Source organism: Oncorhynchus clarkii, chromosome 4 (assembly GCF_045791955.1).
Source record: "Oncorhynchus clarkii lewisi isolate Uvic-CL-2024 chromosome 4, UVic_Ocla_1.0, whole genome shotgun sequence".
Taxonomy (NCBI): domain Eukaryota; kingdom Metazoa; phylum Chordata; class Actinopteri; order Salmoniformes; family Salmonidae; genus Oncorhynchus; species Oncorhynchus clarkii.
Genome location: NC_092150.1, coordinates 8,474,093 through 8,486,170, shown reverse-complemented (window position 1 = coordinate 8,486,170; position 12,078 = coordinate 8,474,093). Strand labels below are relative to the sequence as shown.

Here is a 12,078-nt window from a genome sequence, read left to right as displayed (position 1 = left end):
CAAAGGAGTTTGTTTTACCACTGGGTGAGAGTGAGATGGAAACATGGTCGTCAAGCCAACAAGACACAAAAAAAAAAATCAAATAAACTGCTAAAATAATACAAAAACATGAATAGTGACGAGACTAACGCTGTGGAACGAACAACGCACAAAAATAAACAGCCTTGTACAAATAAAAAGCAACAAAACAACAAACACGGATAGTTTGACTCTCTGAAAGAACTCAAGTAGGCGATTGATAACTTTTCACACAAACAACTACAGATTCAACAGAGCGTGAACTTGAATGTTTCTCCTCCTGAAACTGAACAGAGGAAGAGGAGGGTTGTCTCTGTCAGTATTAAGGAGAAGAGCAGCTTCGGCTTGCATAGAAAGCCCAGAGTGGTGGAGAGGGATGGAGACAACGAAAACCAGTCGCTCCCCTTTCAGTCACCCCTCCTCTGGCCCAAACAACGACCCCCCCCCCCCCCCCCCCCCCCCCCCCCCAAAAAAACAGAATGAAAAGAAATGGGTCCATTGCAATGAATGTCTCAAAATGTCCTCCGGGTCAGTGGGTAGTTTGGTGGATGAATGAAACAACCCAGAAGTCAAGCTGCAACCCATTACTCTAAGTCTCAGGGTCAGCCATCAGTCCTATAGGTCCATATCTCTATGTAGTGATTTCTGATCGACCCCCTCTCCCATCTGCACCCTCCACTTCCAATATGGCCGTCCGTGTGATGAGGCCTCACTCCATCAGAACGCGTCAGGCCTCAGACCTTTCAGTCCATCACGTGACTGGCTGGCCGGCCGGCCAACCAGAGGAGGGGGCTCGGCGAGCCCTCAACCCAGCCACGGGAAGCCTTGCCGTAGGGTGGCCATCCCACTAGCGGAGGGAGGAGGAAGCAGAACAGCCCGGAACAACCAGGCAGAAACTAAAAAAAACACACCAAACACCATTGAACTGATGTCTTAAAATGAGCTCTGCAGCAGGCTTCTTCGTGTGATCCAGTCACATGGCTCCAAGCAAGGTCGAGGTCAGCCAATCAGGTCTCCCTGTGGGGGGGGAAAAAACAGACAGGGAGAGTTATATGACAGCAATGCTAAGAATTTAACATTCACATTCAACAAGATGATTGGCCTGTAAACTTACATTGTAGTTAAGCCCTACAGATAATCGCACATACTGTATACACTGACACTTTCAATGAAATGTAGTTGATGTTGGATCATATTTTGTCCAGCAGAGGGCATCATAGACTGCAGTTTCATCAAACAACCATAAATCCTTCTAGTCGTCAGACAGAAGCGTTTATTTTTTGACTTAGAAAAAAAGAGAAAGAGATACACTACATGGTCAAAAGTATGTGGACACCCCTTCAAAGTAGTGCATTCGGGCTATTTCAGCCACACCCTTTACAGACAGGTGTATACAATTGAGCACACAGCCATGCAATCTGCATAGACAAACATTGGCAGTAGAATGGCCTTACTGAGGAGCTCAGTGACTTTCAACGTGGCACCGTCATAGGATGCCATCTTTCCAACTAGTCAGTTCATCAGATTTCTGCTCTGCTAGAGCTGCCACGGTCAACTGTAAGCGCTGTTTGCAACACTCACTGCCGAGTTTCAAACTGCCTCCGGAAGCAACGTCAGCACAAGAACTGTTCGTCGGGAGCTTCATGAAATGGGTTTCTTTCACGAGGCTGCTGAGGGGAGGGACAGAGCAAATGGAATGGCATCAAACACCTGGAAACCATGGAAACCATGTGTTTTGATGTATTTGATACCATTCCACTGATTCCGCTCCAGCCATTAACACGAGCCAGTTCTCCCCATTAAAAAGGTACCACCGACTTCCTGTGGTTTTCGTGTCCAGGCAGCCGCACACAAGCCTAAGATCACCATGTGCAATGCCAAGCGTCGGCTGGAGTGGTGTTAAGCTCACCACCATTGGACTCTAGAACAGTGGAAACGCGTTCTCTGGAGTGACGAATCACACTTCGCCATCTGGCAGTCTGACAGACAAATCTGGGTTTGGCGGATGCCAGGAGAACGCTACCTTTACCAATGTATAGTGTCAACTGTAAAGTTTGGTGGAGGAGGAATAATGGTCTGGGGCTGTTTTTCATGGTTCGGGCTAGGCCCCTTAGTTCCAGTGAAGGGAAATCTTAACGCTACAGCATACAATGACATTCTAGACGATTCTGTGCTTTGGGGAACTGTTTGGGGAAGGCCCTTTCCTGTTTCAGCATGACAATGCCCCCGTGCACAAAGCAAGGTCCGTATAGAAATGGTTTGTCAAGACCGGTGTGGAAGAACTTGACTGGGCTGCACAGAGCCCATACCTCAACCCCATCAAACACCTTTGTAATTAATTGTAACGCGAGCCAGGCCTAATCACTCAACATCAGTGCCCGACCTCACAATGCTCTTGTGGCTGAATGGAAGCAAGTCCCCGCAGGAATGTTCCAACATCTAGTGGAAAGCCTTCCCAGAAGAGTGGAGGCTGTTATAACAGCAAAGGTGGGACCAAATCCATGTTAATGCCCTCGATTTTGGATTGAGATGTTTGACAAGCAGGTGTCCACATACTTTTGTGGTGTAGCCATTTAGTGTAGCTATATTGACACTATTCTGGATCAAAGAGCATGTTTAAACATCAGGAAGAAACGTGTGTGTGTGTGTGTGTGTGTGTGTGTGTGTGTGTGTGTGTGTATGTATGTGTAAGTGGGGTCAGTTTGGGGCCATTTGTTGGAGGATCTGGTTCCTCCTTACCATTCTCATCTCCGTGCAGGGGGGTACATGGAGGGGGAGGAGGCTTGTTGACTGGCAACTATGGCTGATGAAGAGAGACCTGTGAAGGAAGAGCCACTAGTTAGATACACCTCCATATACTCACAACTCCAGATTCAGTCAATACACTAAAGTTGCGGATGATATTTTGTTAATGTTTTCTAGTCTGTATTACTTTAGGTGGGAGAAAAAGGTCTTACAAAGTTAAATCATTTCACAGTTAGGTGATTGCCATATAAAAGCGTTCTATTTGAGCAGCTAGCCAACGCTGAAGGTCGAGATGTGTCCTTGTGCGTTCTATTTGAGCAGCTAGCCAACGCTGAAGGTCGAGATGTGTCCTTGTGCGTTCTATTTGAGTAGCTAGCCGACGCTGTAGGCCGAGATGTGTCCTTGCGCGTTCTATTTGAGCAGCTAGCCAACGCTGTAGGCCGAGATGTGTCCTTGCGCGTTCTATTTGAGCAGCTAGCCAACGCTGTAGGCCGAGATGTGTCCTTGTGCGTTCTATTTGAGCAGCTAGTTAACGCTGAAGGCCGACATGTGTCCTTAAAGGCCGAGATGTGTCCTTGCGCGTTCTATTTGAGCAGCTAGCCAACGCTGAAGGTCGAGATGTGTCCTTGCATGTTCTATTTAAGCAGTTAGCCAACGCTGAAGGTCGAGATGTGTCCTTGCGCATTCTATTTGAGCAGCTAGCCAACGCTGAAGGTCGAGATGTGTCCTTGCATGTTCTATTTGAGCAGCTAGTTAACGCTGAAGGCCGAGATGTGTCCTTGCGCGTTCTATTTGAGCAGCTAGCCACCGCTATAGGCCGAGATGTGTCCTGGTGCTTGAGCTTGTTTGTAGGCGGGCGGCCAGCCATCACTTACCTGTGGCGTAGGACAGGTCGTACTGCCCCGAGAGCAGCGGGTAGCCCAGGTGGTGATGGGAAGGCATGATGCGCTGTGAGGGAGAGGAACGCGGCCGGTCCAAGTCTCGCTCGCGCTCGGCCACAGCGCGCTCCCGTTCCCTTTCATGCGAGGAGGTCTTGTCGCCGACCGTGGGCGACTTGCTCTTGTACTGGCTGGCGTGCTGCTGAAGGATGTCCAGGGCCTTGGCCTCGGAGGACGACTTGCCACTGACCGTGGGGCTGGCGCGCGCCGCCTTCTCGCCGCCTTCCTCGCCCGGCCCCATCTTACTGCCATAGGGGGAGAATGAGTAGTAGGACCCTGTCGGTGAGAAAGGACGTTAAACACCATGACACCAGAGTCATTAAGTGTTCCCATTTACAATCAAACAAACATGAAAATTAATGCATATCAGTGTTCATTCATTATTTTATTATTATTTTTTCAATTTTGTACATCATCATAATAGAGATTTGAACAATCCAATGGCATAGCTGTATGTACAGTGCATTCGGAAATACTTCTATAAATAAGATACTTGTTTTTTATTTTGAAAACATTTGTAAAAAATTCAAAATAACCTGTTTTCGCTTTGTCATTATGGGGTATTGTGATGTCATTATGGGGTATTGTGATGTCATTATGGGGTATTGTGATGTCATTATGGGGTATTGTGGTGTCATTATGGGGTATTGTGTGCAGATTGAGGATGGAAAAAAAGCCATTTAATCCATTTTAGAATAAGGCTGTATCCTGTTAGCAGTGGCATTAACTCTTACCAGGGTAGTTCTGCATCATGACTGATGGCATCCCACGGTAGCCCGGGTGGCTGGGGTCATAGCCCTGGCCGTAGGCGTAGGCTCCATGCATGTAAGGCATGTAGCCTTGGTGCTGGGCCATGGGAGAGGAGAACTGCATGTGGCCAGCGGTGGCCCTTGGGTCCTTTCCCACCCCCCGGTGTTCCTCCAAGGCCAAAGACAACCGGGGCTCAACCCCCTCTTTGCTCTCATCCTTCGGGGTGGGGTCTTTGGGCCGAGCCCTCTCGTCCCTGCCCTCCTTGCCCTTTCGGTCTCTGTCCCGCTCTCCTCGGTCTCTGTCTCTTTCCCTGTGGCGCTCCACATCCTGTGGTTTCTGGGCCTCAGGGTATTTGCTGGGGTAGAGGTAAGGCCACAGCCGCGAGTCAGGCTCCTGAAAACAACACAAAACATCTCATTACAGACATCTCATTAGTTGTGTCCGACAAAAATTAACCTTCACTTAAACATTTCCCAGAATACACAAACCAGCATGCACTTCTACTCAGTTTTATAGTGATCATTTGACATACATTTGTCGAACATCCAATCACAATCAGCCGATTCAAACACAACCGTGTTAGGTTACCTGTCTGTACCACATGGCCTGTTCCATGGCCGAGGGCCTGCCGGACTCCATGCCCGCCTTGGGTTCATCCCCCTTCCCGTGGTGCCCTCCTTCACTCAGCTTCATCTTCAGCCCTTCAGCCTGCTGGGCCGGCGCCTTGGCGTCCTCCCCCTTGGGCATGATGACCGATGACTTGGTCTGCTCCGAGGAGGACGAGGGCTCTTTGGGTGGCTTGCCCTGGGGCGGCCCGCCTTTGCCCAGGTCTGTGACACTGGGAGCCTTGGAGAGGGTGGGGGGCACCAAAGCCTTCTGCTTCCATTCCTCACCCCGCTCCTTCCCTGAGGAGCCCTCTCGCTCTCGCTCCTTTCCAGCAGCGTCTGATTTCTTCTCTGCGGCGCGGTGCTGCTCGGCTACCACCTGCCTCTGCCGCTCATCGTACTGCTGCCGGTAGGCTGGGTTGGTGTTCAGCAGGTGGTTGTGGTAGGCCTGGTCCGGGTGGTAGGCGTACGGGGGAACGTAGGCATACTGGTTGTAGTAGAGAGGCTGCATATACATGTTGGAGCGCTGCTGGATGACAGAGGCCTGTTGCTGCTGCTGCTGCCCCGGTACAGAGGTACCTATCTCGGGCTTACGCTCCTCCTGCTGCTCCTGCTTGACCTTACGCTCCTCCTGCTGCTCCTGCTTGACCTTACGCTCCTCCTGCTCCTCTTTTTTCACCTTGACCTGGGCCCCCTCCTGTTGTGTGCCCCCCGTGGCCGACACCCCCGGGCTAGGGTTAGGGTTGGTGTAGTTTGGGGAGTAATAATTTTCGTAGCCGGGATAGTAGGGGGACTCCTTGCTGGCTGTTTGGGTGGGGAACAGGGACTTCTTGGCCCCCTCTCGGGTGGCCTGCTCCTCGGACTTGACTCCCTTGACGCCCTCCACCCGGCCCTCGCCATCCTCGCCAGCGTCTGAGATGTCAGAGTAGGCCGGGCTGTTGGTCTTCACCGAGGAGTTGTCGGCTCCGTTCTGTGTGACCACATGGAGTGGGGTGAGGGGCTGGGCCATGCCTCCAGCCTCTATCCTGCTGGCCACACCGATGGAGGGACTGGGAGCGTTGTCGGTGAAGCTGTAGATCTTGTCCGCCTCGGCCTTGATGCTGGCCAGCCGGCTCTGGTGGGGGTCTGATGAGCCGTTCAGCAGCCCGTCGCCTTTGCTCCCCGGGTCAGAAGATTCAGAGTACGGGCTCTTGCCTTCCTCTGGCTTTCCCCCTTTCCCTTTGGGGCTATCTCCCTCTTTTCCTGCCTCCTTCTTCTTCTTGTCTTTCTTCTTCTTGTCCTTGGAGCCGCTCAGCGCTGGGTTCACAGACGAGGGGTCTCCCAGGGCCGAGGGCTTGGGCTGGATCGCTTTCAGCTGTGGGCTCTTGGGGATAGACTGAACTGCTGAACTAATGGCAGGGGTGGAGCCAGGGCTGGCTGCAGGGAAGCCGCCTGCCGTCTGTAGGGAGTAGAGCTGCTGAGGTGGTATGGTCGGGGCGATGGGCCGCGTTAACTTCATGCCCTTCTGGGCCAGCTTGTCTGCCTTGGAGCCGCTACCCGTCTTCTTGGCTTTGTCCTTCTTGTCGTCCATGCCGTCGTTGCTGGCCTCGTCCGTTAGGCAGGGCCCGTCCTCACAGCCATCCATGGGCATGCCCCCTGCCTCTAGATCGACCTCGCAGGGCTTCTTTTTACCCTGCTTGGAGCCAAACTTACCCGAGGAGGGCGACGGAGTCTGGGCCTCAAAGCCCCTACCCTTGGGCGTGACTGAGCGAGCCGGTGACAAGCAGCCCTTTTGAGAGATGGAGGCCCCATTGCAGCTGCTCGGATCGGGGTGGAGCGTAGAGTCCTCCCCGTACTCACTGTCGCCGTCCATGTCCAGCTTGATGTCATCATCATTGTGGGCACGGGCCTGGTGGTACTTGAGGCCATTAATGTGCTTGTACTTCTTGTTGCAGTTGGGGTGCGGGCAGTCAATGAGCACCGGCGAAGGGCAGTTGCGGTCGAGTTGCTGTGGGGGCAGTGGCTCCATCTTTATGCTGGGTTTGCCAGGGAGGACGGTGTGAGGCGGCTGGGGCACTCCTCCAGGGCCGCTGTTGGAGTTGGTGCGCATGCGTTTGCTGCCCTTGGTGTCCTCCGAGCTGGAGTTGGGCTCCATGTCTGAGGCGGGCTTGTTCTTGCGCTTGTTAGCTGACGAAGGGCTGGCTTTGACGTCTTCTGTGTTGCTGTTGGGCGGCGTGCCCCGCCGGCTCTTGCTGCTGCTGTTGGCGGCGCGCGTCTTGCTGGTGCCGCTGCCCTTGTTGTCCGACGAGTTGCTGTTCTCGTTGACGGGTGTGTTTCCGTTAGGCCTCATCCTCTTCCCCCGGCCCCGGCCGTTCCTCATCTCCAAGTCACTGGTGGGGGACTCACAGAACCTAGAGGAAAACCAAAGCCAGAGAATTAAACCTATCCGCCATTAATACCCCACCACAATAACAGAGCCTCAAACCAGAGAACTCACTGCCCTCATCAATCCTCACCACAATAACAGAACCTCAAACCAGAGAACTCACTGCTCTCATCAACCCTCACCACAATAACAGAGCCTCAAACCATAGAACTCACTGCCCTCATCAATTCTCACCACAATAACAGAGCTTCAAACCAGAGAACTCACTGCCCTCATCAACCCTCACCACAATAACAGAGCTTCAAACCAGAGAACTCACTGCCCTCATCAATCCTCACCACAATAACAGAGCTTCAAACCAGAGAACTCACTGCCCTCATCAATCCTCACCACAATAACAGAGCTTCAAACCAGAGAACTCACTGCCCTCATCAACCCTCACCACAATAACAGAGCCTCAAACCAGAGAACTCACTGCCCTCATCACAATAACAGAGCCTCAAACCAGAGAACTCACTGCCCTCATCACAATAACAGAGCCTCAAACCAGAGAACTCACTGCCCTCATCAATCCTCACCACAATAACAGAGCCTCAAACCAGAGAACTCACTGCCCTCATCAATCCTCACCACAATAACAGAGCCTCAAACCAGAGAACTCACTGCCCTCATCAACCCTCACCACAATAACAGAGCCTCAAACCAGAGAACTCACACTGCCCTCATCACAATAACAGAGCCTCAAACCAGAGAACTCACTGCCCTCATCAATCCTCACCACAATAACAGAGCCTCAAACCAGAGAACTCACCAATCCCCACCAACAGCCAATAGATAGTATTGTTTTAATATCTAGCTTCTAAATAAAGCTGATGAACCACTCCACGGAGCTCTCACAATCCTGTTGCTATTCTCAGTCTCTGAATCAACCCCGCTCCGAGAAGGGATATTACTAGCAGCTCTGGGAGAGGACCTGGACCTGCGACAGATTCTGATCCTCTCCTTATCCCCCAATCGCAACAGCCCAGTGTGTTCTGACAGATCGCCAAGCGCCACAGGGCTTGACAGGATTAGGCAACGCTGATCAGATAGGAGATACCATCCTGCCTTTACACAACAGCCAACAGGGGGTAGAGAGAGAGGTAACGAGAGAGAGGGGTGGCGCGAGAGAGAGGGGTAGCGTAAGAGAGCGAGAGGGGTAAGGAGAGAGAGAGAGAGGGGAAACGAGAGAGAGAGAAAGAGGAAACGAGAGAGAGAGGAGAAATGAGAGAGAGCGAGAGAGAGAGAGAGAGAGAGCGAGAGAGAGGAGAAATGAGAGAGAGCGAGAGAGAGGAGAAATGAGAGAGAGAGAGAGAGAGAGAGAGGGGAAACGAGAGAGAGAGCGAGGCAACGAGAGAGAGACAAAGAGGTGGGCGAGAGAGAGAGATAAAGAGGTGTGCGAGAGAGACAAAGAGGTGGGCGAGAGAGAGAGAGACAGAGGTGGGCGAGAGAGAGAGACAAAGAGGTGGGCGAGAGAGACAAAGAGCTGGGCGAGAGAGAGACACAAAGAGGTGGGCGCGAGAGAGACAGAGGTGGGCGAGAGAGAGACAGAGGTGGGCGAGAGAGAGACAGAGGTGGGCGAGAGAAAGACAAAGAGGTGGGCGAGAGAGAGACAAAGAGGTGGGTGAGAGAGAGACAAAGAGCTGGGCGAGAGAGAGACACAAAGAGGTGGGCGAGAGAGAGACAGAGGTGGGCGAGAGACAGACAGAGGTGGGCGAGAGAGAGACAAAGAGCTGGGCGAGAGAGAGACAGAGGTGGGCGAGAGAGAGACAAAGAGCTGGGTGAGAGAGAGACAGAGGTGGGCGAGAGAGAGACAAAGAGCTGGGCGAGAGAGAGACAGAGGTGGGCGAGAGAGAGAGACAGAGCTGGGCGAGAGAGAGAGACAAAGAGCTGGGCGAGAGAGAGACAAAGAGCTGGGCGAGAGAGAGACAAAGAGGTGGGCGAGAGAGAGACAAAGAGGTGGGCGAGAGAGAGACAAAGAGGTGGGCGAGAGAGAGACAAAGAGGTGGGCGAGAGAGAGACAAAGAGGTGGGCGAGAGAGAGACAAAGAGGTGGGCGAGAGAAAGACAAAGAGGCGGGCGAGAGAGAGAGACATGCTCAACTTGAGCTCCTGATATATTTCATATTTTTTTCTTCATAAAATGAGATTAACACTCAAATCTAAAAAGAATTTCAGACAAGTGATGAACAACAACTCTATTCATTCAGAATAGAAAAGTTACTTTGCACCTCAAGTTAAGAAGTTTTGACTCTAGCTAGCTAGCTACACAACAAAGACCTAACCAGCAGACTAACAAGCTAGCCAGAAGAAACGAGCTACAACAAACCTAGCAAGGGGAGTTAATACAACTAGATCAAACGACCAAACTGGGTGAGTAAACCACAAAGGAGACGGACTAACTTTAAACACATCTTCAGTTTTTTAGTGTGAAGAGTTGTCACTCTTTTTGCAGCTAGCAGGCAACAGCAGCAGACGAACAAACCGGTTGCCATGGCAACGGGGCAGCAGAACAGATCAGCAGCAGTAGTAGCAGAGCCCACAGGCACCATGTCCCCACTCCCCCTCAGCGCCGAGTCCATTCTCTACCCTCCAGAGGCCAAAAATGACACAACGAGGAAAGCTTTTAAACAGACACTACTAAAGGGGAGGCCAGAAACCCTTTTCGTAGACCTCTACAAAAACGGTGATGTGAGTAATCTCATCTTCCTCACTGACCAGCCAAACGCATGGCGCTCAGCAGTGTGCTTTCACTACCCATCCATAAAGAAAGAGGGAATCTGTAATGGGTGGAAGCTGAAAATCAGAGACAGACGACCCTGACAGCACCACGATAACAATCAACCTCTACAAGACTGGGACTGTCATGGTGCAAGGTAACATTAGGCTGTTTGAAACAGACTGGGACTGTCATGGTGCAAGGTAACATTAGGCTGTTTGAAACAGACTGGGACTGTCATGGTGCAAGGTAACATTAGGCTGTTTGAAACAGACTGGGACTGTCATGGTGCAAGGTAACATTAGGCTGTTTGAAACAGACTGGGACTGTCATGGTGCAAGGTAACATTAGGCTGTTTGAAACAGACTGGGACTGTCATGGTGCAAGGTAACAGTAGGCTGTTTGAAACAGACTGGGACTGTCATGGTGCAAGGTAACATTAGGCTGTTTGAAACAGACTGGGACTGTCATGGTGCAAGGTAACATTAGGCTGTTTGAAACAGACTGGGACTGTCATGGTGCAAGGTAACATTAGGCTGTTTGAAACAGACTGGGACTGTCATGGTGCAAGGTAACAGTAGGCTGTTTGAAACAGACTGGGACTGTCATGGTGCAAGGTAACAGTAGGCTGTTTGAAACAGACTGGGACTGTCATGGTGCAAGGTAACATTAGGCTGTTTGAAACAGACTTTCAGACCATTAAGGAGAGAGCAGAGAGAGATAAGGACACCACCAGTGACATGCCCTCCCACCAGACAAACTCCACCAGCACCACCCTCACCCCTACTATCCCCACCCAAAAAGGCACATCCAGCACCTCTCTTCCCACCATAGTGGAGGACACGCCCCAGGAGGAGAGCGACCACCTCAGTGCAGAGCAAGCTCAGGCCCTCCTCACCACCGTGGCTGCCATGAGGGATGAGTTCACCAGACTGGAGGGGGAGGTGGTCCTGCTGAGGGTGAGCGTAAGCAAACAGCAACCAGACAACCACACCTTAGGGGAGCTCCTAACCAAGGTGAGGACAGAAAAGGACAGCAGCCTTGCTGAACCTCTTTCAGCTGTGTTGCAAGAGAGAGACGGACTCAAGAGAGAGCTGGCTGATCTAACAAAGGAGGTGAGAGAGCTGGCTGATCTAACAAAGGAGGTGAGAGAGCTGGCTGATCTAACAAAGGAGGTGAGAGCTGGCTGATCTAACAAAGGAGGTGAGAGCTGGCTGATCTAACAAAGGAGGAGAGAGCTGGCTGATCTAAAAAAAGGAGGTGAGAGCTGGCTGATCTAACAAAGGAGGTGAGAGCTGGCTGATCTAACAAAGGAGGTGAGAGCTGGCTGATCTAACAAAGGAGGTGAGAGCTGGCTGATCTAAAAAAAGGAGGTGAGAGCTGGCTGATCTAACAAAGGAGGTGAGAGCTGGCTGATCTAACAAAGGAGGTGAGAGCTGGCTGATCTAACAAAGGAGGTGAGAGCTGGCTGATCTAACAAAGGAGGCAAGAGAGCTGTCTGATCTAACTAAGGAGATGAGAGAGCTCCAAAAAGAGCAGTAGTAATAACTTATCTGACAGAGCAGTAATAACGATCTGACCACACTAAGAGAGGACAGGCTGCAGGAGAGAAAGAGAACAGAGGACAGGCTGCAGGAGAGAAAGAGAACAGAGGACAGGCTGCAGACACAGCCTGTCTTTGTCTCTCCCTAGACACAAAAGGAGAAAGGTGTGGTGCCCAACAACGCAGAGTGCCATGGAGCTGCTTGACAAGGCCCATCTCGGGTCGCCAAGACACATAATCATACACATCGGACGCAACGACGTGCGTGCTCAGCAGGAGTGGGTGGCGACTGCACTACGGGGAGTGATTGAGAAGGCCTCCACAATCTTCCCCAAATCAAGAATCGTTATGTCAACCC

The 12,078-nt window shown here is 51.7% G+C and overlaps 1 protein-coding gene across 6 annotated transcripts in view; it reads right to left on the bottom strand.

The window, feature by feature from the left end:
- Nucleotides 1–493: 493 nt before the first annotated feature.
- The window catches only part of LOC139406369 (zinc finger protein 609-like), a 195,207-nt gene continuing 183,622 nt past the window's right edge, over nucleotides 494–12,078 (bottom strand). For all 6 annotated transcript variants that reach the window (XM_071148895.1, XM_071148896.1, XM_071148900.1 and 3 more), the window contains 5 exons: nucleotides 5,040–7,446; nucleotides 4,436–4,844; nucleotides 3,639–3,977; nucleotides 2,758–2,836; nucleotides 494–1,035 (listed from right to left, as the gene is read on the bottom strand). In XM_071148895.1, coding sequence (XP_071004996.1) covers nucleotides 2,763–2,836; nucleotides 3,639–3,977; nucleotides 4,436–4,844; nucleotides 5,040–7,446 — 3,229 coding nt within the window. In that variant the 3' untranslated portion in view covers nucleotides 494–1,035; nucleotides 2,758–2,762. The remainder of the gene's footprint in view (nucleotides 1,036–2,757; nucleotides 2,837–3,638; nucleotides 3,978–4,435; nucleotides 4,845–5,039; nucleotides 7,447–12,078) is intronic.